We start from the raw sequence: 24,700 nt of genomic DNA on the forward strand, positions 1-24,700 counted from the left end.
TTACCACATAGCTTTATCTCAAGTGTGTCATGGTAACCTAAATGTCATTTGGAAGAAGAGATTAATTAACCAGTCCAAGTTGACTTTGGATTTATTTCTAAATGTGTGAAAACAGCTCTGTCAGAGACAGTCGTCAAACCTAGTGACCACACCACATAACTGCTGGCCTTGGGCCACTTCTAGAGTGCATTGCAGCAAAGAAAGCACTGCATTTTTCTGACTTTTTTTTGCAGCATCCTTGTGTCCCCTCCTCGTTTCAGCTGGAATTTAGCTACCTTCTTGTATATCATGTACCCTGAGTCATTTTCTCCTTGTGATGTGATGATGAGTTATTTCTGTTGTTTGGAGAGAGATCTGTTTAATATCAAGAGATGGTAGGGATTTCAGTAGCTCACATCTTCTGGATAAAACTGCAAAGGAAAATGGTATATAGTTGATGAAATGTAGAGAGTGAAATATTACAGACCACTAAAGATACATGTTTATCTTTAGGTCTTTGGTTCATTTCTCACTCAAACAGGGCAGGGTAATTGTAGATGGTGTGCTAGGGTGGAAACAGCACCTGTGTTCCAGGAAAACAGACCTGGATTTAGATTCAGTTCACCGGTACACTGAAGTCACTTTGCTTAACCTCCTTCTGTTTTCACACTAATAGGTCTCAGAGGGTTGTTGTGAGTATTCATCTGAATCGGGTATAAAGCACCCGGCACAGTGCCTGGCATTTAGTAGGTTCTCCAGAAACACTAGTCTCCTTTCTCTCACTTAACCGGAACCAGTGGGGAAGAAGAGCAAAAAATACACGTAATTCAGAAATGCGTCTTTAAATAATGTCCAATATTTCTTGTCCAGTTAACTTTTTCTGCATTGGCCTTTTCTCACTCCTGATAGTTTACTTTATGCCCACCTCTTGGATCAGACTGGAATGCTTCCTGAAGGAAGTCCTGGACTTCAGTCCTAAATGAGGAAAAGTTAACAGTTTGTCAAAGAGAAGAGGAGAAGGGCCTGTGGCTATGAGTTACACTCTGGTTGGTGGAGGCTGTTGGCTGTTGCTGTGTTTTAAAACCTGAGATTCTTATTGGTTAAAAAGTATGCCCTCCGTTCAGCAGTCGCTGCTCAGAATGCTTAGGAGATTCTTTTTCTCCCTCTGGCGGCACCCAGTCCCCAGTACCATTCGTGGAACTGGACTAGGAAATACAAACTTTGTAACAGGAGTAATCACCCGGTGCTGTCAGGTGTTGTCCTGATACTTCATGGGTTTGAATCATTTAATACGCCATGATGTAGTACTGTTATTAGTTCTGTTTTGCATATGAGGAGGACACTAGGGGAGAAAGGTAAAGTGGTATGTCCGTCCAGGAACTACCTGATTAGTGGTAGAGCTGGGCTCTGACCCCGACAGCTGCCGTTGCCCAGCTAGAGGGAGACCCTGCATTAAAGGAAGCATTACTGTGATTAGCCTTCCTCTCTTCACACAGCCACAGAATGAAAAGTGGGGACCTAGGCATTTTCTGTGGTTTTGCCTTGTGCTGTTGTGCAGAGTATCTCTCTCAGGGGGGATGAACTCGTCTTCATTTGTGGGCGGGGTAGGAGATTTGCCTGAGAGGTACAAACAAATAGCGACATCTGTTAGTCACACACTTTTTTTTTTAGATGCAGAAAGGGAGAGTCCAAGGAACAAAACACCAGTTTATCTAGGTAGCATAATGTATTGAAAACTTGTAGACTTCAAAAGAAACACTAGAGGCCTTCCCATAATGCGTATACATTTTTATTGGGTGGGCCAAAAAGTCCATTTAGTTTTTTCTGTAAAATAAAAAACACATTTTTTATTTTCACCAATCACTTTACTGATTTGGATATTTTGAGTGTGTCAGCTGTCTCCCACTATTGGCTTCTATGGGTAGAGGCCAGAGATGCTTCCAAATATCTCCCAATGCATAAGACAGCCACACAGCAAAGGAGTATTTGGCCAAAACGTCAGTCGTACTAAGAAACTTTGCAAACCACTTTTTGACACGTTCAGTCAGTCACAGCACCTTCTCCATATACTGTACAAATCTTTTTTCATGTTTCAGTTGCATTTTTACCTATCTTGAAATAATAAAGCATATAATACACCAAAGATGTTGCATATTTTCTTCCATCTTATTAAAATGGCTGCACATAAATTTATTAATTTTGGTAAGTTTTTAAAAAATGCACACTGATAGGACAGCTGTCCCAATACCATCTAATAAAATTGTTTCCAGATAAGTTAAAGACAACTAAGCAGTACTAGAGCCATCTTATGGGAAAAACTAAATGAACTTTTTGGCCAACCCGATATATAGCTGCTTAACAATCAAGTATTTTTTTATGTTGTTTATTTTACAAGTTTAGACATTTAAGCAGTTTCACTCTAGGAACAACTGCCTCATTATTACTTCTTTGATTAATTGATGTTGAAAATTTTAATTTTTTGATTAGGAGCAATGGTGTTTAGTTGAACAGTTACTGAGTACTCACTGTCAAACAGCCGTGGTGGGTGATGTGGAATGAATCTCATTGCTCTCAACACTGAGGTTGGTGTTATCGCCGTTTCACAGATAAGGAAACTAAAGTTCAAGGAGGTTATGTAGACAGTAAGTGGAGAAACTGGGATTTGAACCCAGGCAGAGGCCATGTTTTTCTCATCTGTGGTGAGAGAAGAAAAGGTAGGCAGACAGGAGATGTTTAGTGAATGGCAGGGTTCGCTCCAGGTGGAGTGCAGCCCCTCCTGGAGGGGCAGGTAGCGGAAGGCCAGGCTGACAAGGGGAGTGGGGTGAGGTCCTAGTTCCCTGGTACATTTCTCTAGCTCCCAGAGCTCTGGCCACGCTCTGGTACCATAATCTTTTGAGAGCACTGTGTATGAAGGAAGTTCCCTGCTTCTTTACAAATTTTGCTCAAATGTTTTCCACAGTCTGCAATGCCATTTTACCACCTTATTCATTTATAGCCATCCCTAGGAACTCCAGTCAGAATTAATTGCAGCTGCTTTGGTGGTCCCCAAAATGTAGCAAATATTTCTACCTCACAGCTATGTCATTTTGCTTTATATAATTGTTACCATGTTCTCTCCAACTAAAGAATAATCTTCTAGAGGGCAAGACCAGATCTTATTATAACTATTCTCTCAGACCTAAGCGTCCAGTTGAATCTTTGCCCATTGTCAATACTTCAAATATTTGTGGAATTAAGTGAATAAGGGTGTAGAAAGTTCTATTTATTTTTCCTGGTAAATATTTAATTAGTGCCCAAAACTACTAAAAGTAAAAGAAGAAAAAGGTTAATTAAATGATTCTTTATAGATATATTGTTTTTATGTGTGTAATGCTTGTAATGAAGATACTGTTACAAAATAAATCTGTGCCCATCCTACCTTTTGTTGCTCATTTATCAAATGTTGTAATATACTCAGTAATGAAATTATAGGCTCATAATAAACGTTAATCTCTTTTATTTATTAAGGTGGTTGAGAATGGAGTAACATTTTTGCTAGAATATTTAAAAAATACTATAGGGATGCATTTATGTTGAATGAAAAATATATAACAAAATTGTATGTAAAAATGTAAGAAAGGATAATCTTCGCAGAGGAACAGAAATAAATTATATTAAGTCTAAGTATGAGTGATTTTTTTTCCTTTTGTGAAAATTTGCACAGTCAATTCTTGAAATATTTGTGGAATTAAATGAATAGTGGTATAGAAATTATGTTTCTTTCCCTTAGTAGGTATTAAATTAGTGCCCCAAACTACTAAAAGAATGAAAAGGTTGATTTGGTTATTCTTTATAGGTATAGTGTATTATAAAGTTATTTCAGTGTTAGCTTTTAAGAAACAGTTTTACTTATTATAAGTAGAAGAAAATCTTGAGGATAATCTTATCCCTGACAGCTTAGAGCAAGGTATATCTGTCACTAAAATTACTATGACATGAGATAAATATGTTAGTATAATGTAAGCTATTTATATATAAAGTAAAATAAGGACCTTAAAGAGAAGCCAGCCTTTAGAGTGTAGGACTATTTGTTTTTAACATGCCTTCTCTTTATTTTAGAGTTGACAGATGTCACACGCACCCTGCTGCTTCTAAACCCAGACTTTACCACCGCATGGAACGTGAGGTACGTCTTTCTCATCAGTGATAAAATGAAATTATCCAAATTTCTGAAGACATACAAGCCCCATGAGTTGTTAGCTTTTTGAGAAATGAAATATAAACCATACATTCAAGGCGTCTTACACTTACTTCTTCTACACATTCTTTATAATATCTCCATGACAATTCTAATATACACTTTGCCACTTTTTGCATGTTTATGTCTGTTCTCTGTAAAACTTCTTTCCTGAAATATAAATTGTCATGCTGAATTATAGTATACCATTCGAACATGGTATACTAAAACACACATGCTTTTGTTTTTCTTTTCTAAAAGAGGGGTAGGAGCAGTTATCATAATTGGTTGGCTCATAGGCCCTGGTTAGTCCATTTGAGAAACTGCAGTGTGTAGGGTAAGCGTTCAAGGCCACGGACTTTCCATTCAGTTCACTGACTTAACATGGTCACCTCTGTGGGCAGATCTCTTGAAGTCTCCAGTGCTGAGTATTTTGAAGAGTCAGCACATTTTATTGATGTCTGTGTTTCTGGTTGTTATAGCTTTAAACCAAAATATTTTATAGAACTAGTAAAATTCAGACTGGGTTCATTTTTTTCATTGTTTCAGTTAAACTATATGTATGGTTTTTAAAATCTGGTGGTTCCTGAGACGATAACACAAATTCTCTTAGAGGAAGGCAGGATACAAATTAAAGATAAATAAAAGTGAAGTCCCTTTGAACATTATGAATACATTTCAAATTTTCCTATAAGGAAAAGTCGTAGATCTTTATCTTTATCTTTATCTTTAAAGGTGACTTAAACAATACTTTATTGAATATTCTGTGAATTTTAAGCACCATCACATCAAGTTAGTATTTTTTAATATTTGTGTTTAACTGATTTTTAAAAATTAGGAAACCTCTCTGTCTTTTTAAAGTTGTCTTTTGAATAATTAATGATCACATATATAAAGAGTGAATGATATGGTTTTAAAAATTCACATAATTTTAGAATTCTTGTTTTATGGAAAGCACTGCAGTAGCAGGGACAAACTAATGTCTGTGAGTAGCTACTATATTCTAGGAACCATACTACAACTTTATCTTATTTAATCCACACAATTCTTGACAACATATGTTCATTTTCAGATACTTATTAACTAGTGTGTGCTACATTCTAGCCACTGGGAATAGAGCCAAGAATAAGACAAACAAAAATCCCTGTCCTTGTGGAATTTTTATTCTATCAGAGAAAGAAAGGCAATAAGGACATTCACAAGTAGAATAGATAATAATGTTGGCAAATCCTATGAGGAAAAGGTAGGAAAAGAGGGTAGGGAAGGCCAAAGGATGGGAAGGGTGGTTTTGCAATTTTAAATGTGGGACATTTGAGCAAAGACTGACATGAAGTCAGGGATCAGTCTCTGTGGATATTGAGATAAAAGCCTTCAGTGTGGACTGACCCGCAAGTGGAAAAGCCCCCAGTCATGCCTAACCTGTCCCTGGGTGTTGGCAAGGAGGCTTTTGTAGCTGGAATGGCATGAGTAAGGGAAAGAGTCATAGGAAATGAGGCCAGAGAGTAATGGGCCAGATTTGACAGAATTTTGTAGATCTTCAGGAGCATCGACTCTTACTCTGGGATGAGACAAATTCATCGAAGGTTTTTAAGCTGAAGAGGGACCATATCTTAACTTAGGTTTTGAAACAGTGGCTCCTGTGTAGACTGGAGAGGTGCAAGGAGTGATTAGGGAGTTGAGAAGTAGTTGCAGTAATTTAGGTGAGAGATACTGGTGACTTTTGAAGTACAGCTTGACAGTAGAAGGGGTGAGAAGTCATAAGATTCTCAACGTATTTTATAAACTGTGTAAGCTTTGACTGTATTTAATAATTTGGTTTTAAAGACACAGATGATAATTTGGATGTGAAAGAACCAAGAGGTTGAAGCTTGTCCCTGGCTTTTGACCTGAGCAACTCAAGGGACAGAGCTGCCATTGACTCAAATGGTGACATCTAGAAGAGGAGCAGATTTAAGTGGGGGCTGCTGGTTGGAAGTCAAGAGCTCATTTTGGGGATGTTAGATTTGCATCTAGTTAGCTGTGTATGAACCTAAAGTTCAGGTGAGAATTCTAGACCAGATGATAAGTTTGGGAACCACTAGAAAATAGGTGGCACTTAAAGCCATGAGATTGTTTGAGATACCCAAGGAAGTGGGTATAGTTAGAAAACTAGTCCAAAGACTGAGAGCTAGGACACTGCTTAGCCACTAGGCACATGTGGCTACTGAGTCCTTAAAATGTGACTGGTTCTCAGTTGAGATGTGGTGTAAGTGCAAACTAGAGCGGATTTTGAAGACTTAGTACCCCCCAAAAGTAAAATATCTTATTGCTAATTTTATATTGATTACATGTTGAAATTATAATATTTTGAATGTATTGAGTTAAATAAAGTGTTACTTTATGCTTGTTGTTAGATATTAGAAAATTTGAAGTTACATATGTGATTTGAAATTACATTTGTGACTCACATTATATTTCAATTGGACAGCGCTGTTCTAGAGTTTTCCAAGATGAGGACGAACCAGCAAAGGAGATTTTTAGGAAGGTCCTATAGACTTACAACTGAGCACTTTCGTAGAGTAGGGACCACATCTTGTCTTTTTCCCCAGCATTTAATACTCTAGTTCCTGGAACAAAATAGATGCTCAGTTTGTAGATATGACACTGAAAATCATGAAATGCGGTGGAAAAGAAGTGAGGATAACAGAGAAGTAGGAGTGCCGTTTTTATTCATGTTCTCATACTCCTCATCGTTAGAAAGCAACTGAAAATCCTTAAAAATATAATTCATTGTATATTCTACCGGGCAATTCAGTGAAGAAGAAAGAACCTAGTCTTAAGATATGTGGATCTTAGTCGTATTTCATCAATTAACTAGCAAGTGACTTTGGACAAAACTGTTAACTTCTCAAGAGTTTTAGTTTCCATATCAGTAAATAAAAGATTTGAATAGGTGAAAATTTTTATGGGTCTTTTGAAATGGACTTTTTTTATTATGTGTGGTTTGGTCTTAAGAAGGGAAATTGCTCTATAAATCTAATTTCAATGATGATGTTACAGAACAAGAGGTTGGGGGGGGCAATATTTGGCCCACCTAGGGATGCCAAAAACTGCTACAGAACAGGGGTCCTTCCCAAGGACAGAATACTAAAATCTACTGAGCTCTTCTGTCCGCCACCAATTGGAAAGATATCTCTCAATGCCAGAGATTTGTGAAAAGGAAACAAAATGTTTATTTAATGCTGTTCAGGCCTAACGCCTCCACTAAAATATCAAAGTCCTTTAGGGTATACACCTACACCTACACAGCTCCCGCTTCTCCCACTGTCCCAACTCCTGGTACTGTAAATCAGAAAAAGAGCACACGTCTGTTTCAGGCCGCTGGTACCGTCAGCTGTGTCAGGCAGGATCTCTAGTTAATCCAAAGTACTGTGGCACCCTCTCATGGTCCACTGGCAAGAGTTCTTTGTACCCAGTTCCAGTCAAAGTCTCTCCTGCTTTCCAGGCCATGCAGCCAAAGGGGGCACCCCAAAGCCGCATGGGCCTCTTCTATCAAAGCTGCAGGGATCTCCATTCTGGCAAAGCTGTGTGGTTCTCCCTTTCACCTGGGAAAGAGGGGGTCCGTGCTCTGCCCAAACCACGTGGCTCCCTCTTTCACCTCACCAAGAGGGGGTCCCCACTCTGCTGAAACCGCGTGGCTCTCCCTTCACCTGGCTGCAAGGGTCCCCATTCTGGCAAAGCCGAGTGGTACTCTTTCACGCTCCTGAAAACCACGCTGCTCCCCCTTCTACCTGGCCAAAACTTGGCCACAGCTATTTAACTTATCTATAAAACCAGTTAAAGGTTATAGATATGTTAAATAATCATTCCAGAGGGTAGCTGCAAAACTGTTGCTGTGCAAAACAGCTCTCAATGGCCCTGGCTCTATTTGTTCCTTCCCCAAACTCACACCTGTGGGGGGAAGGGGTGAGGACATCTTATATGTCTCTCCAATATTCCTATACACTTTGAATTCTGAACACTATTCCAAATCTTTTTTTTGCCCCCCCCCCCCCGGCTGCACCCTGTATCAATAATAGCAGGTTATCTTGAACTTATTCTAGAAAGATTGGGAAAGTATTTTGTTAGATAAGTAGAAAGGAAATCTTGATTTTAAAAAAAAAAGCATTGTGGATATGTGTTCTAGTAAATTTTAGTTTGTATTGAGAAGACTGATTGACAGATGAAGACATAGAATCCTGAATACATAGCGAGGAAAAAACAACCAGCATTGTAAGTTAGCTGATACAACCTTGCCATGTCTTTTGCAAACCAATGACTCAACATTTTATGTTTAATTGTTGGTGTATTTCTTCTGCAGTAACTCTGGGAAGCATTGAGTGATTTTGATACCATCTTATAAACTGCTAAAAGCTGGAATAACACATTAGTAGTTCAATTTATAGGTGTTGCCATCTTAGGAAAGAAATACAGGCAAGAATAAGCTTTTGAGCCCATCTCTGTAGGTTAGAGAGAGAGAGATGCATATAGTTAAAAAATTCAGCTGGTTATAGAAACAATAATAGGTACTTTTAAAATTTGCTTTGAAAATTGGTGAATTACTTGATGAAGAGGTTGATTTCATCATAATGTTCTATTTTTCCAACAGTCTATGAACATAGAGTAAACAGAACATCTTTGAGCAACTAGAGTAGCTGACAAGTTCCAGTGATTCATGTCCTTTACTCACGGCCTGTTTTTTTAAACTGGTAACTTTATGTGGCTCTGATCTTTGGTTCTGACAGTTTGAGCTTGAAGACCTTGAGCATGTTACTAAATCACTACCAAATTTAGTTTCCTCATCTGTAAAATTGAGTTAATGTTGGATTGCACCATATGAAATTGTCTTTGTAGATCAAAGATGATGATGCTTGGATTTCAAGCATCTATACCCTGGTTTCTAACACCATTCTTTAATCAGGTCCTGGACTTTTTGTGGAACTGCCTGATTCTAAGACCAAAGCAGGGAACATACAAGATGAGCCTGGAATATCTTAGAGGGCCAAGAGTAAGGAGGCGCTCAAAAACACTATGATGGGGTTATGTAAAAGGGCTTCCAGTGGCCAAGGCTAGAACCACTTGAATAATAAAATAGTGTTGTATTATACCCCAGAGTATAAAATGGATATCCATAAGTTCATACTGACATCAATAAATGATTGAATAAATAAACAAAACAAATAGGACAATAGACAAATCTGTCATGTAGAAGAATTCCAAATAATTTATCTAGATAACCCCCTCAAGGAGTGGAGCATAATAACTCCCTACTCCTTAAGTGTGACTTCCTTCCAAAAAGCACAGTGGGGAAAACCTGACATACGCCACCTCAGCCAAGTAACCAAGGTCCACGTCAACGACAAGTCAGGCTGATGTGTGCCCCTGGTGGGATGTGATCAAAATGGTACTTAGCTCTGTGGTCTCTTCCTCTCCAAAACTCATAGCCCTGGTCTATCTAACCTTGAGAAAAACATCATACAGAAGACCTGGTCAGTACTGTGTCAGGCTGTCAAAAATCAGGTATACATGAGGGCCAAGAAGAGCCTAAGGAGACGTAATAGCCAAATGTAATGTATCCTGGATGGGACCCTAGAATAGAAAAAGGACATTCGATAAAAGCTAAGGAATTCTGAAAAAACTGTGGACTTCCAGTAGGTTCATCAATTATGGTAAATGCACCAGCATGTTAGTAATGAAGGGAACCAGGGACATGGCATACAGGAATTCTCTGTGCTATCCAATAACTTTTCGGTCAGCTTACAGCAATTCTAAAATAAAAAGTTTATTTTAAAAAGCACTTAAATGTTGGCAATGTCATGTGATTCAACATAATACTTATAGGACTGTTTTGAAAATTAAATTAGATAATATATGCAAATCACAACATAATGGCTGACTCAGGAGAAGTGTTTAGTAAATGAGTTTTTATGAGAGTGATTTTTCTTATTATCATTACTGTTATTTCAGACTGAGTAACTGAAGATTGAGGGGAAAGGTGGCATGTGTTCATTCAGTGTTTGCGATGTGCCAGATACTGAATTAACCAGTGGAGATTTAGTCGTAGACAACATATGCGTGGGCCCTGGTCTCCTACAGATCTTGGGTCGAATGACAGCAGAGAGAAGCAGTAGCTAGTAGTTTGAGATGGAGAGAAAAATGTAAAAAAAAAAAAAAATTAGGAATATAAAAATGCAATAACTTATATAGAGAAATAAAACACACTGATTCACTTTAGTAACCCCCGGACGCTCCTGTGGGTGTGGGAGGGTTTTTTGTTTTGTTTTTGTTTTTGTTTTTTAGCTTTAGCATTGGCTGGTTTTCATAGCAATGAACTGGAGGTTTCAAGGGAAAATGATGAGACTTTCCACATGCTATTTAATCAGTGAGTAAAATACATAGCAAAAAAGTTTTTTTCATAGCAAAAAAATTTAAAGAAGTAACTTCTATTGCTTGAAAAAATCTGTGTGAAGAACCTCTTTTCTTTTATAATTCTACTTGTAATTGTCTACTAAAATTCCTTAGTCTACTCCCTTTTCCCACCTTGTTAAAAAGGCACTATTTCCTACCGCTGGTCCTTGCTTCTCCCAGAACAATGCAGATGCTTTTTCTTTCATACTTAGTTTCCTCAACGTTTATTTATGACCCTCACTTCACTTCTTCTTCCCCACTTGGCAGTTTGCCATGTAATGCTTGTAGGATGAATATAGAAACACAGCTTATTCGGCACCTAAAAGTAGAGCCTCCTTAAGGCAGCACTCCATTTCCTAAATTAAAAAGTCCAAAAAAATGGTTTTAGGCTAATACCAATCTGTATGTGAAATGATAACCAGATTCCAGGGTCCAGCAGAAGTAATGCCTGCTTAAGGATGGTCGGTAGGGTAGTAATATGGGTCTAATAGTTTATAGTTTTAATATGAACATTTCACCTAAAATGTCATATGGTGTACTTGAGAGTGATATTGTTATGTCATAGAATTACATGCTTATGATTTTGTAATGAAAAAAGGGGCATTATTTGTGCTGGATCCTGTGTATTTATATTTAAATTTTATAAAATAAGATGTGAAATATTTTAACTTAAAAATTTTTCATTTTCTACTCACATTTCATTAAACAATTTTATTCCAACTCCTCACGTAGCTACTGACATCAGTGACTTTGTCATCACAAGAGGTAATTTTTTTGAGTTACTCCAGTTTTCCAGAGCACGTCATATTTACTTTTATCTAAGTTATTTGAGATATAGCACTTTCTGAATCCACATGTGACTAGAAATTTTATCTCAAGCTAGATTCCTGCTTGAATACAATAGAGCAATTGATTTTTATATTGCATCTCTAGGTTATTCGATAGCCGTGGCTTAACCACTTACCATATTTCATTTTCAGGTGATCTTTACAAACTGAAACCTGTCTGTGACAACATCTGAGACCTAAAATGTTCAATCCTGTCCCCAAGGAATATTTATTAAATTGGAATGAAAAGTTTGCATCCTTCTTTATGATTCTGTTAGACCATCTATTTAAGCACCCATATATACTGTTACTGATTGAGGTGGTTTTAGGCTAAGATGTCTTCCCAAGTGCTACTTTGTTGTTCAAAATAAAGAAGTTAAGAGCGTACCCCTAATTTAAGAGACTTTGTAAAGATTTAGTTATAAGGTGACTTCCTCTTTTCGGAAGAAAATTCTATTTCCCTTTGTATATAGACATATGTGGGAATGTAGTTAGGCAGCTGTAAACATGACAGGTTTCAAACTTAGTGACTGTGAATTACACTTAATACAGTAAGTTCTCTACAGCAGTGGTTTGTAATTGGTTTTGAGAGAGAGAGACAGAGGCAGAAGGGTTTGTTGCTCACTTATTTATGCATTCCTTGGTTGATTCTTGTCATGTGCCCTGAGACCAGGGTTCAAACCAGCAACATCGGTGTATGGGAGCAATGCCCTAACCAAATGAGCTGCCCGGCCAGGGCTGCAGCAGTGGTTCTTGAACTTCAGAGTGCATCACCCACAGGGCTCACTGAAACACATTGCTTTGCCCCACTGGAGTTTTTGACTCAGTGGGTCTGGGATGAGGCCTGAGACTATTTCTCACCAGTCCCAAGTGATGATGTCATTAAGGAAACTGTGCTCTACCAAGTACTTAAAATTACACGGGGCAATATTTTGCCTCCTTTTATTCTATATTCTGACTTACTCTATGAACAAAACGTTGCGAGTACTCTAAGCCCTAACCCTAACCCTAATCAGACAAAAAGGGTCTAGGGTTGCATAATTGGCTTCTGTATTAAATATTCTTTTAATGACACGTACATTTTCTTACATTGAAAGAAAAATAGTCAATAAATCCCTCTGTTAAAGCAGCCATAAACCTTAGTATCCCTTCAAATTATTTTATAGAGTGAAATTACTGACCTAAAATGATTATAAAATGCAAGTATTTATTATCACTTAGTGTTTTCATTAGAAAGGAAGTTACTTTTCTTACAAAGTAAAAATTTAGAAATAGTACATTGCTGTTGGAAAGAAAATGTACTGTGGTATTTAGGAACTAATCCATCGAGTAGGTGGGTTAGTTCCTAAATAGGTAGGTGAGGTATACAAGCTGGGCTCTGGTTTGTTGGGATTGCACTTCTCTGAAATAAATGAATAATCAGGCCTACCACAGGATTAATTAATACTAGCAAGTGATCTAATTACATTATAAAGTAATAATACATTGAAAATTAATAGCAGAACTTATCAAAAAGTTACCTGAGCCCTGGCTGGTGTAGCTCAGTGGATTGAGCAAGGGCTTGTGAAACAAAGGATCGCGGTTCGATTCCCAGTCAGGGCACATGCCTGGGTTGCAGGCCAGTTCCCAGCAGGGGACACATGAGAGGCAACCATACATTGATATTTCTCTCCCTCTTCCCTTCCCTTCCCCTCTAATGATAAATAAATAAAATCTTTAAAAAAAAAAGTTACCTGAGAAATAGTTGGAGTGCTTTCGCATGACATTCTTTATAACTGCATTAAAGCTTTGAACAGTTTTAAAATAGCAGAAATTTCACAGCTCTTATTTCTCTTTATATTTCGAAAGTGGTCTGGTATATTAAGAACCATGTAGGTATTTCACCTGGCAATACACGTTTTGACCACTCACCCTGCCTGATAGTACAAATGAAAGAAGTTATAAGCACAAAGCTCTGTTTCAGAATTATTTTACAGTAGCAAAAACTTGGAAGCAACCTGAATGTGTAGCCATAGGAAAGAATATCATTAATTAGTGGCGTAGCTACTAAATGAGAACTATTTGAACACTTAAGATGCTCATATAGGAGCAAAGATATAAGAACATAAAATTATGTTAAAAGGTAGGTGCATAGGAGGAAAGAGAAAAGGGAAAATTCAAAAATAAATATAGTAATTTTGTTAGGGTAGTGGTTGAATGAATTATTTTTTCCTTACATTTCAGTCATACTGTATGTGTTGTACATGTACATTTTTCGTAATAAACTAGACCGTAAAGCCCTACTTAGGAAGCTAGAGCAATTTTTGCCTCATTTTGATGTCAGACTTTAAGTTTTTGAAAACCCCTTTGCCAAACAGGTGACTTAAGTTCCACCATTGATTTAAAGCTTTTATTTGTTATTTTAAGATTATGAGAGTTCATTCTTAATTATACTGTGTGTGAAATTTATGATAGGTTGTTTTTTTCTTTTTTTTAATTCTTGTGAATTTACTTCTCAGTGAGGTTATATTAATATCCATGCGATATGTTTTGATGGGAAGATAAAGTAATCATTCTTTTTATTTTTATTTTACAGAAAAGAGCTGATCCTTTCTGGCACTTTAAATCCAATTAAGGATTTACATCTGGGAAAACTGGCCTTAACTAAGTTTCCAAAGAGTCCAGAAACATGGATTCACAGGTGTGGTTAATTTACACCATAGGCTTCTTAGGACTTCGAATGGCTGGAGAAAACGCAGAATTCACTTGAAGCCAGGTCACATATTGAGTCAGAGCATGAATTTTAATGTCAGATTACATTTAAATCTTGATAACATCACTTGCTACCTGTGTGATCTTCGGAAATTAACCCCTTCAAGCCTCAGGTTTCTTATTTGTGAAATGGAAATAGTAATTACACCTATCTCAGAGTTACTACCTGAGTTTATATGAGATGATACATGTAAACACGACCATGGTGCCTGGCACATACGAAATACTGAGTACATGTTAGCCATTGTTATTAACTATCTGCTGGAGTCATGGAGATTGCATTTAGATATTCAGATATAATGAGCAACTTGAGTTTTATAATTCATTCAACTGTGCTCTTGGTAAAAATGGTGGTGGTGATGATTGTGGTTATAAGGAAAAGTAACCAAATAAGGAAAATAAGTGCCACTGAAATTAATGGTGTATAGAGTGAGATAAAATTGCTAAGACCATAAACGCAAAGAATATTTTTAGGTGAAAAGCCTGAGGCAGATAGCCAAAGTGCACATAGGAACTCTTCTCGACATGCTGGCCAGCTGAGTCTGTCTCTCAGACTTCCAGTAACCACTGTATTGACTGAAATGGTACAGGGAGAGCTTGCGGTGGGGTCAGTGGGGAAATCCTCTGAGGAAGTCTGTTCTCAATTGTTAAGCCATTTAAAACTTTACTTAAATCCTGAGCACTTTTAGGATCTTAAAGTATCAGGGTGTCTTGGCTGTAATCTTGCCTTAGGCTAGCATTGCAAATCAGCTACCTCCAAATAATCTAATCAGTAGTATTTTCTTTCTTGGTAGAAATTGTGATACCCAACTTCTGAAAGGTATATAATTGTGTGTGGAGAAGTCTAGAAATAGGTGGGGGCAGAGAAAGGGAATTTTTAAATATGCATCTGTCAGTCTATTGTCTTATCTAATATTTTATAGTGCAAGCTTTTGTTGAGTAAAAAACTTCTATTATCTACAAATGACAAAATGGGTTTTCCTACTAAATTTCTTGTACTTTTAGGTCGGAAATTTTTCATCAAAAAGAATACTTTCTCATGAGCAAATGTTTAAAACTAAAGACATTAAATGATTAGACTTTATTGAACTTCCTTTAAATGTATGCTAATGAAAATCTTAGACAAGAGGAAAATGTATGGATAAAGACATTTTAAAATCATGATGGTCTCACTAATTTTACTGTATTTGTTTCCTTCCAGATACTATGTGATAATACAGAAATTTTGCTTAATGAAAGCTGTCATAATGCAGCTTCTTGTTTGCAAACAAACAAATACACATAGGGTGAGGCATTAGACTAGAATTAAAGACATGAACCATGATCCCTCTGCTAGTACTTACTAGCCATTAACTATATCCTCTGCCCCACTGATCACCACCACTGAAGTGCACCTGCACGCACGTGTGCACACACACGCCGGGTGCCTTTGCATTTCTTGGCCCAGTGGAGTTTTGGAGTTGCCATTTTGGAACTGATGACATTCTTTTCTTTTTTGGACAAATTGTAACATTTTTAGGGTTTCTTTTTTATTGTTCCTCCCCCTGCCCCAATGCATGCAACTAAAGTTAAAAACAAAATCAATCCCCCCACCATCTCCCCAAAATGGGCTTATGACAGGTACTATTTTGCTCTATCTTTGAATGGAAGTTAAATTAAGAACAAAAAAACACTCTGCTTTTTCTCTCTGGTTTATGTTCTTTCCTCATTCTCATTTCCACATGCTACCTGAACAGACGATGGGTGCTACAACAGCTAATTCAGGAAACCTGCTTGCCTTCCTTTGCGACCAAAGGAAACTTGGGATCAGTTCCTACAGAAAGGACGCAGCGACTAATACAAGAAGAGATGGAGGTCTGTGGGGAAGCAGCAGGGAGATACCCAAGCAACTATAATGCCTGGTCTCACCGCATCTGGGTTTTACAACAGCTGGCCAAGCTGGATGTCAAGGTGGGGCTGTTACTGCATCTCCCTAGCACACTCCATGCCTGCCCTTTAAATCTAGTGATGGTATTTCTTCCTCAGAGGAGCTTTGAAGGAGGAAACTAGAGGAACTAATGGCCGCACCCCAGCAGCCTAGAGAGGCCCATGACAGCTGATACCTCCGGAGACTACCTGGCAATTAAAAAAGTGTGTTCCTCACCAGCATTTCTGTCACTCTTAAGACTCGTGCATTGGTAGAACAAAGGCAGGTGCAAGGAATAAGGGAGACTGAGTATAACTCATTTTGTCCTGAAACAGGAAGGATTATGAAGCAGTACAGAACTGAAACTTTTTTTCTTTTAAAAAAAAAAAAGGTTCTGTTCATTTATTTTTGGAGGGGGGGGAGGGAAGGAGGAGAAGGAGAGAAACATCAATTTGTGGTTGTCTGTAGTGTGCCCCCTGCTGGGGACCTGGCCTGCAACCCAGGCATGTGCCCTGACTGGGAATCGAACCAGCAACCCTTTGGTTTGTTGGCCGGCGTTCAGTCCACTGAACCACACCAGGCAGAGCTGAAACTTCCTGGTGTGTGTGGTCTTTGGTTATGTGACTTAACTGTACTGAATCAGCTGGCTGCCTTTTCACAGTATCTCTTGGGTAGGGAATAAGATTTCACCCAGGTATTCCCAAACTTGGCTGAGTCTATCAAAATCCAGAGGATTCCTAAGGTCCACCCTTATTGACTTGGAATTAGGGTAGGATTTCGAGATCAGTAGTTTTCACAAGCTGAGGGTATTATTTGGATGCAGAGCCAGGTTGGAAACTGTCACAGTCTAATCCTTTCAATTTAGAAATGAAGAGATGGAAGGTACTGGAGAATTTTAATGGCTTAGACTTGGCCACAGTTGGCATCACTTATTATTCATAGAATGAGAACCAGGAGTTTTCGTGCTCCTTCTTACATACTACAATTTTTCTATTTTTTTTCTTCCCTTTTTACAGTATCAGTGCCATCAGAATCTAGGGTACTTTTCTAAAAGTTTCCTAGACTTGAAACTCTTCAAAGGGGTCAAAATGCTTTCAGATTAATGGAGAAACTATTCTCTAACTTTTGCTCACTATCCTCTTTTTTATGCATCTCCTTTCATAGGTTCCCTCTCCTCTCTCTGTTTTTCTAGCCAGGGATCCCTCCAAGAGAAATAGGAAAGTTTTCCCTTCAAGAAGATTTTAAGCCAGCAATTCTAGGAGAGTAGTGCTTCCCCTCCAGTGTACATGGCTTTATGTTTCAGGAGGGGAGGACACCTAATGAACTGTAAAGTGCTAAGACAGAATTATGTACCAGACATTGACCTGGGTTCAGATTATGACTCTCCTAGCTATATGTGGAAATAAAGCTTTAATGTTTTCATCTATACAATGGGGGCTCTACTTTCTGCCTCCGTGGATTATTATGAGAATTACTTAAGCTAATGTGTATAAAGTACTGGGCACCTAATAGCAGAGGCTCACTACATTTTAGTTTCTTTTTCTGTTCCCCATAGAAATTTAGGTGAAACTGGCTACCAGTTTGCTAGGTCCACTCACTGCAGTTTGCTCTTGAAAATGTACGAAACCCTGTGATTTCCAGACACTGTCCTGTACGTTGAGTGTGACATAAAGACAAAGAGCTTGCTCTAAACAAATTGAAAATGTAGTGGAGGAAGCAGATACCCGAACAGTTACAAAGCAGTGTGACATTTACAGACACCGAGGGAAGCCCAAGGTACAGGTGGGAGCACAGAGATCACTCCTCATCCAGGTTGGGCTCGTTGGAGCAGCTGTCACGGGGAGGAATGCTCCACTGTTGGGAGTCTGGAGGAATGAATACAAGTTACCCGGTGGGTAGAGGGGGGCTATTGAGTGCTTAGAGCCAGTCATGTCAGCCTCACGGCTTGTCGTATGTGGGGGTTGAGGAGAGCTGAGGATAAAGAGGGAAGGCCAAGTCCAGGTGAGCTGAGCAGGTTTTGGAAGCTTTCCTGCGTTGATATGAACCTTTTCCAGTGGCGTCCCCACAAAATCAGGAACTTGGGGCCAAGATGAAATTCTTGGTTACTTGAAACCATCTGATATTGAAGATGAGAATTCATTAGTGGTGTGTTGACTCAGCTGCTTGGGCCCACTGCTCACATGCTGTCAGCTTGCCCTGCCGTTACGGAGACTCTGTGCTTTTCCTGTCCTCACTGCCCTCACACAGTAGTGTCTCACTCTCAGTGAAGAGGGCTGGATTTGCAAAATCACCTTTCTGCTGTTGTAAGCCGGGCTATTGAGCTGGGCTAGGAGATCGTGTCGTGCTGTGCTTTGCCTATTAGAGAAAGTAATCAGAGAAGTACCAGTAGCCCAGAGCAGCTTAAAAACAACAACAGCAACCAAATATATAGATACACACATACATACACCCACATATATGGGAATATTTTGTTTTATAACATAAATCACACTTTGGAAGATTACTTGAAGAAAAATGTTTGTTTTAGGATAAGGATATAAACAATATATATTCTCATTACATATATTATTAGCATTAAATGTGACTTTAAAATGTTTAGAACAGTACCTGGCATATTGTAACACACAGTGCCGTGATGGATATATTTTCTTCTATTTTCTATAATAGGCACGTGTTAGTTTTCTGTTCAAAAAAATGGTTGGAGACTAAAGAGTGTTTGTCAGTCTATAAAGTGGACTTATGAGAGGTTTTAATTTTCTGTTGTATATTCCCTGTGATGTTTGTGTGTTTAAGTGAACATAATTAAGTAAATTTTAAAATAGTCTCGTTTTTTTAGGGTGGGTTGACTGGGAAGACTCACAGATGAGCAGAGATTGTTACTAGCCAATTAAAAGTTGATATACAAATGTAAAGATGAAAAGATGCTCAACATCATTGGCCATTAAAGAAATGCAAACCAAAGCCACAGTCTGATACTACACAAACAGCTAGGGTGGATAAAATTTAAAAGACAGAAAAAAAAAGACAGACAGTAACAAGTCTTAGCAAGGATATAGAGAAATTGAAACACTTATACTCTGCTGGTAGGAATGTGAAATGGTGTAGCCAATATGGAAAACAATTCGGAGTTTCCTAAAAAAGGGTGGAAGGGAATGAAGGGGGGGAATAGGACAGCTGTAATGGCATAATCAATAAAATATATTTTAAAAAAGCACATCAGCAAAAAAAAATGATAAAATAAAAGTAAATAAAGTCTTTTAAAAAAAGAATTAAAAAATTAAACATAGAATTATCATATATGGCCCTGCAATTCTATTCCTAGGTATATACCCAGAAAAATTGAAAACATTTTCATAATCCAAACATGTGCAGGAGATGTTCATAGCATTCATTGTTCATAGTAGCCAGAAGTAACAACCCAGATGTCCAATCCCTGAGAAATGGATAAACAAAATACGATATAGCCACAAATGGAATATTATTTAGCCATCAAAAAAGGGGTGGAGTCCCGATACATGCTGTAACATAGATGAAACTTTTAAAAGACCACATAGCATACAGTTCCATTTATATGATATATTTAGAATAGGCAAAGCAGACAACTGGATGCCAGATGCTGGGGGAAGGGAAGTTAGGGCACTTCTAATAGGAATAGAGGTGGTGACAATGTTCTGAAATGAGATAGTAGTGACGGCTGCACAACTCTGTAAATACACTAAAAACAACCAATTTGTTTTTCAACTTCAAAAACTAATTTTAAGGTTCATTAGAAATAATAGCCCAGGTTATGTGGCTCAGTTGGTTGGAATGTTGTCCTCTACACAAAAAGGTTTGCAAGTTTGAGTCCCCAGTGGGGGTGTGTACGGGAGGCAACTGATTGATGTTTCTCTCTTTGTCTTCCCTTCAACACCCACCCCCACTTCCTCTCTCTCTAAAATCAATGGGACATACTCTTTGGAGAGGATTAAAAAAATTTTTTTAAAATAAAGATTCAAGAGTAGCTAAGAAATTGTTGAAAAGAAGAAAAGGAAATCTGAATACCATTACATATTTAAATGTTTATAGAATAATTAAAACTGTGATACTGGCTCAAAAAAATATGCATAGTAATAGAAGAAAATATAAATCCCAGAAACAAATCCTAATACATAATATATAGAAATTTCATCAAAGATGAATAAAACATTTCACACAATTGAAGGATTCTTTGTTCAATTTGTAATGCTGATAAGATTGATTGATGGTTTAGAAAATAATTATTAGATTTTAATCTAATATACCTAAATGAACTCCAAATGAAAAAAAAATCTGAAGAAAAAAGGAATTAAAAAAGTTGTAGTAATACAGTAAGAAAAGTATTTTTAAGGTAGACAATACCCTTTATATATAAAGATATCTTAAAAACCCATAGGAAAAATAATCACTATCACAAATAGTAAATTAGGCAATTTATAAAAGAAAATTAGGCCTAACAGGCAATTCCTAAAAGAAACAAATGGGAAATAAGTGAAGAGGAAATATTTAGCTTACAGATAGATGGGAAAATACAAATTAAAATGAATGGTTTTCCACTTACTAAATTTGTGAAAGGAACAACCCCCCAAAAAAAAAAACATTAAAGTATTGATAAGATTAAAAAAAAAGAAAAAAAAAAAAAAAAGAAAAAAAAAAGAAAAAAAAAAAAAAAAAAAGAATTTAGAAAGTAGATGTTAAAATGAACTTCCAGTCCTTTCTGGGCATGATTTTGGCAATATATATTGAGAACTTTACAATTTTTTTCTCACTATTCCAGTTAGTAAACTTCTAGAAATTTATCCTAAATAACTAAGATATGCACATTGATTTATATACATGTATACATTCACAAGATTGTTACTTATACAAGAGTGGAAACAAAATCAGAAAATGGTTAAATTGTGATAATTGTTAGAATGGAATATTATGCAAAAGAGAAAAATATGTTCTAGAATAATATTAATGACATAGGAATATATTTATAATTTAACTGGAATAAAATCAGTATAAAAGAGTATCCCAAATTTATGTTAAAAGTAAACTGTGCATATGCATGCTTTAAAAAACAGCAGAGAAATTGTTTATATGCCAGAATGTTAAAAGTGGTTATCATTGGCAATATTTTTTTTTACTTGTTTATATCTGTATTTTTCTAAATATATTTTATTGATTATGCTGTTACAGTTGTTCCATTTTTCACCCTTTATTCCCCTCCTCCCGGTGCACCCCTTCTCACCCCCTTCCCCCCTTTTAGTTCATGACCATGGGTCATATATATAAGTTCTTTGGCTTCTACATTTCCTATATTATTCTTTACCTCCCCCTCTCCATCTTCTACCTACTATTTATGCTACTTATTCTCTGTACCCTTCCCCCCTCCTCCCTACCCACTTGCACACTGATAACCCTCCACATGATCTCCATTTCTGTGATTCTTTTTCTGTTTTAGTTGTTTGCTTAGTTTGTTTTTGTTTTGTTTTAGGTTCAGTTGTTAATAACTGTGAGTTTGTTGTCATTTTACTGTTCATACTTTTGATCTTCTTTTTCTTAGATAAGTCCCTTTAACATTTCATATAATAAGGGATTGGCGATGATGAACTCTTTTAACTTACCTTATCTGGGAAGCACTTTATCTGCCCTTTCATTCTAAATGAAAGCTTTGCTGGATAGAGTAATCTTGGATGTAGGTCCTTGCCTTTCATGACTTGGAATACTTCTTTCCAGTCCCTTCTTGCCCGCAAGGTCTCTTTTGAGAAATCAACTGGTAGTGTTTTGGGCACTCCTATATAGGTAACTGTCTCCTTTTCTCTTGCTGCTTTTAAGATTCTCTGCTTATCTTTCACCTTGGCTAATGTAATTATGATGTGCCTTGGTGTGTTCCTCCTTGGATCCAACTTCTTTGGGACTCTCTGAGCTTCCTGGAGTTCCTGGAAGTCTTTCCTTTGCCAGATTGAGGAAGTTCTCCTTTATTATTTGTTCAAATAACTTTTCCACCTGTTGTTCTTTCTCTTCTTCTAGTATCCCTATAATTTGGATGTTGGAATGTTCGCAGATGTCCTGGAGGTTCCTAAGCCTCTCTTCACTTTTTTTAATTCTTGTCTCTTCATTCTTTTCTGGTTGAATGTTTCTTTCTTCCTTCTGATACACCCCATTGATTTGACTCCCAGTTTGCTTCCCATCACTATTGGTTCCCTGTAGATTTTCCTTTATTTCACTTAGCATAGCCTTTTTTAAAATCTAATTTGTGACCAAAGTCAACCAATTCTGTGAGCATCCTGATCACCAGTTTTTTGAACTGAGCATCTGATAGGTTGCTTAGTTGTATTTTTTCTGGAGCTTTGATCTGTTCTTTCATTTGGGCCATTTTTTTGTTTTGTTTTGTTTTGTCACACCTGTTATGTAGTAAGGGGCGGAGCCTTAGGTGTTCACCAGGGTGGGGCAACCCACATCACTGTGTTGTGATGCTGTATGTGGGGGAGGGGTCCAAGAGGGAACGCTGGTGCTTGCTCTGCTCTCTGCAGGATTTTAGTCACTTCCCCTGCTACCCACAAGCAAACTGGGCCCTTCTGGTGCTGGTTCCCGGGTGGATGGGCTTGTGTATGTTCTAGGACCCTATGGGTCTCTCCAACGAACTCTCCTGTGAGGCTGGGAGTTTTCCCCACTGCCGCCACAGCCGTCAGAGGTGTTTTTAATCAGAGATTTGAAGCTTTATTTCCCCATGCTAGAGCCCTGGGTTGTGGGTCTGTTTCGCTCCCCAGTTGTTTCTCCTGGTTTATCTGAACCCTAATGTGGAACCACCTGCTCTACTACCTGCCACCTCACCCGCCCTGGTCCTCCAGCTGGTGGCTGCCAGTCTCCAACCCTCCTACCAGTCTGGATGAATCTTCTTTAACTCCTTAGTTGTTGGACTTCCATACAGTTTGATTTTCTGTCAGTTCTGGTTGTTTTTTGTTTTTAAATTTGTTGTTGTCCTTCTTTTGGTTGTGTGAGGAGGCATAGTGTGTCTACCTATGCCTCCATTTTGGCCAGAAGTCCCTCACATAGTCTATTCTTGATATGACAGTCAAAGAATCTCCTGGGAGGAAGTATAGGAGAGAGTGAGGATCCAGATGAGGAGGCTCAGCACCCTGTCTGCCCTCCCAGGGCACTCACCCGAGGCTGGGCCTGGAGCTCTATATACATATATTTTTTAAATTTTTCTGTAATGATTATTTTGTATTTTATAGTCAGAAGAAAAAAAGTTTTTTTGACTGTTGGAAACTGTGTTTTATTTATTTTTATCTTGTTAATAGTTCATTTTTATTGTATTTTTTCAAAAAAACCATTTTTTAAATTATTGTTCAACTACAATTGTCCTTATTTTTCCTCTGTTACTCTCCCCTGCCCTGCACACACCTCCTCCCACTTTCAGTCTTCTTTCCCTTCCCCCATTGTCCTTGTCCGTGGGTCCTTTATACTTGTTCCTTGCCTTGACTGTTCCCCTTCTTTCTCCGATTATTCCCCTCGCCCCTCCCGTCTGGTCACTCTGTTTGTTCTTTGTGTCCATGTCTCTGGTTATATTTTGCTCACTTGTTTGTTTTGTTGATTAGGTTCCACTTACAGGCAAGATCATATAGTATTTGTCTTTTACCATCTGGCTTACTTCACTTAGCATAATACTCTCCAGTTTCATACATGCTGTCACAAAGGGTAGGAGCTCCTTTCTTCTTTCTGCTGTATAGTGTGAACATACCATAGTTTTTTGATCCATCCATTAATTAACGGCACTTAGGCTGTTTCCAGTACTTGGCTGTTATAAATAACACTGCTATAAACATTGGGGTGCATAGGTTCTTTTGGATTGGTGTGTCAGGATTCTTAGGGTAAAATCCCAGCAGTGGAATTGCTGGGTCAAAAGGTGGTTCCATTTTTAAATTTTGGGGGGGAAATTCCATACTGCTTTCCACAGTGGCTGCACCAGTCTGCATTCCCACCAACAGTGCACTGGACTCCCTTTTCTCCACATCCCCGCCAGCACTTGTGGTTTGTTGATTTGTTTATGATGGCCATTCTGACCAGTGCGAAGTGGTATCTTAACTGTTCTAAAAACCAAAAAATTTTAAAAGCTTATAAAACTGATGTAATATGTGTATAAGAACAAGCATTTTCATTAGTTTTTCATTTTAAACCTGTTATACTTCTGTTTGGAGCCATGCTTCTATAGTTTTCTTGTCATTTATTTATTCACTTTTTTTAAATCTGGAACATTGGAAAAGAATAATGATGTTTAAGGTATATCATACAGAGATCATTCATTGTGTCGGTGCCTTACATGTAAGCTTACCTTTATACCGTGCCTTTAACATTACTTAAAAGCAATTGTCTTTTTTTTAGTCATTCCCTGTTTATATACCTTTTTATTCTAAAAAATGCCCTGTAAAAGTCAGAGAAGTTTTTTAAAGGAATTAATTGACTTTGTTGGAAACCTTTTATATATCTCCTCTTTTTATGCTTCAAAATTATAAATTTTATATGCAGAAATATGCAATAAAAATGATTTAAATGTTTTTATGTTACACAAATTTCTTTTTAAACAAGTGT

The 24,700-nt window shown here is 37.7% G+C and overlaps 1 protein-coding gene across 1 annotated transcript in view; it reads left to right on the top strand.

Moving 5' to 3' along the window:
- Positions 1-24,700, top strand: part of PTAR1 (protein prenyltransferase alpha subunit repeat containing 1) — a 59,548-nt gene that overhangs the window by 20,914 nt on the left and 13,934 nt on the right. The window contains exons 3-5 of the mRNA XM_037157593.2: positions 4,078-4,144; positions 14,024-14,128; positions 15,936-16,149. Coding sequence (XP_037013488.2) covers positions 4,078-4,144; positions 14,024-14,128; positions 15,936-16,149 — 386 coding nt within the window. The remainder of the gene's footprint in view (positions 1-4,077; positions 4,145-14,023; positions 14,129-15,935; positions 16,150-24,700) is intronic.

Source organism: Artibeus jamaicensis, unplaced genomic scaffold (assembly GCF_021234435.1).
Source record: "Artibeus jamaicensis isolate MK-2021 breed Jamaican fruit bat unplaced genomic scaffold, CSHL_Jam_final scaffold_1964, whole genome shotgun sequence".
NCBI classification, from domain to species: Eukaryota; Metazoa; Chordata; class Mammalia; order Chiroptera; family Phyllostomidae; genus Artibeus; species Artibeus jamaicensis.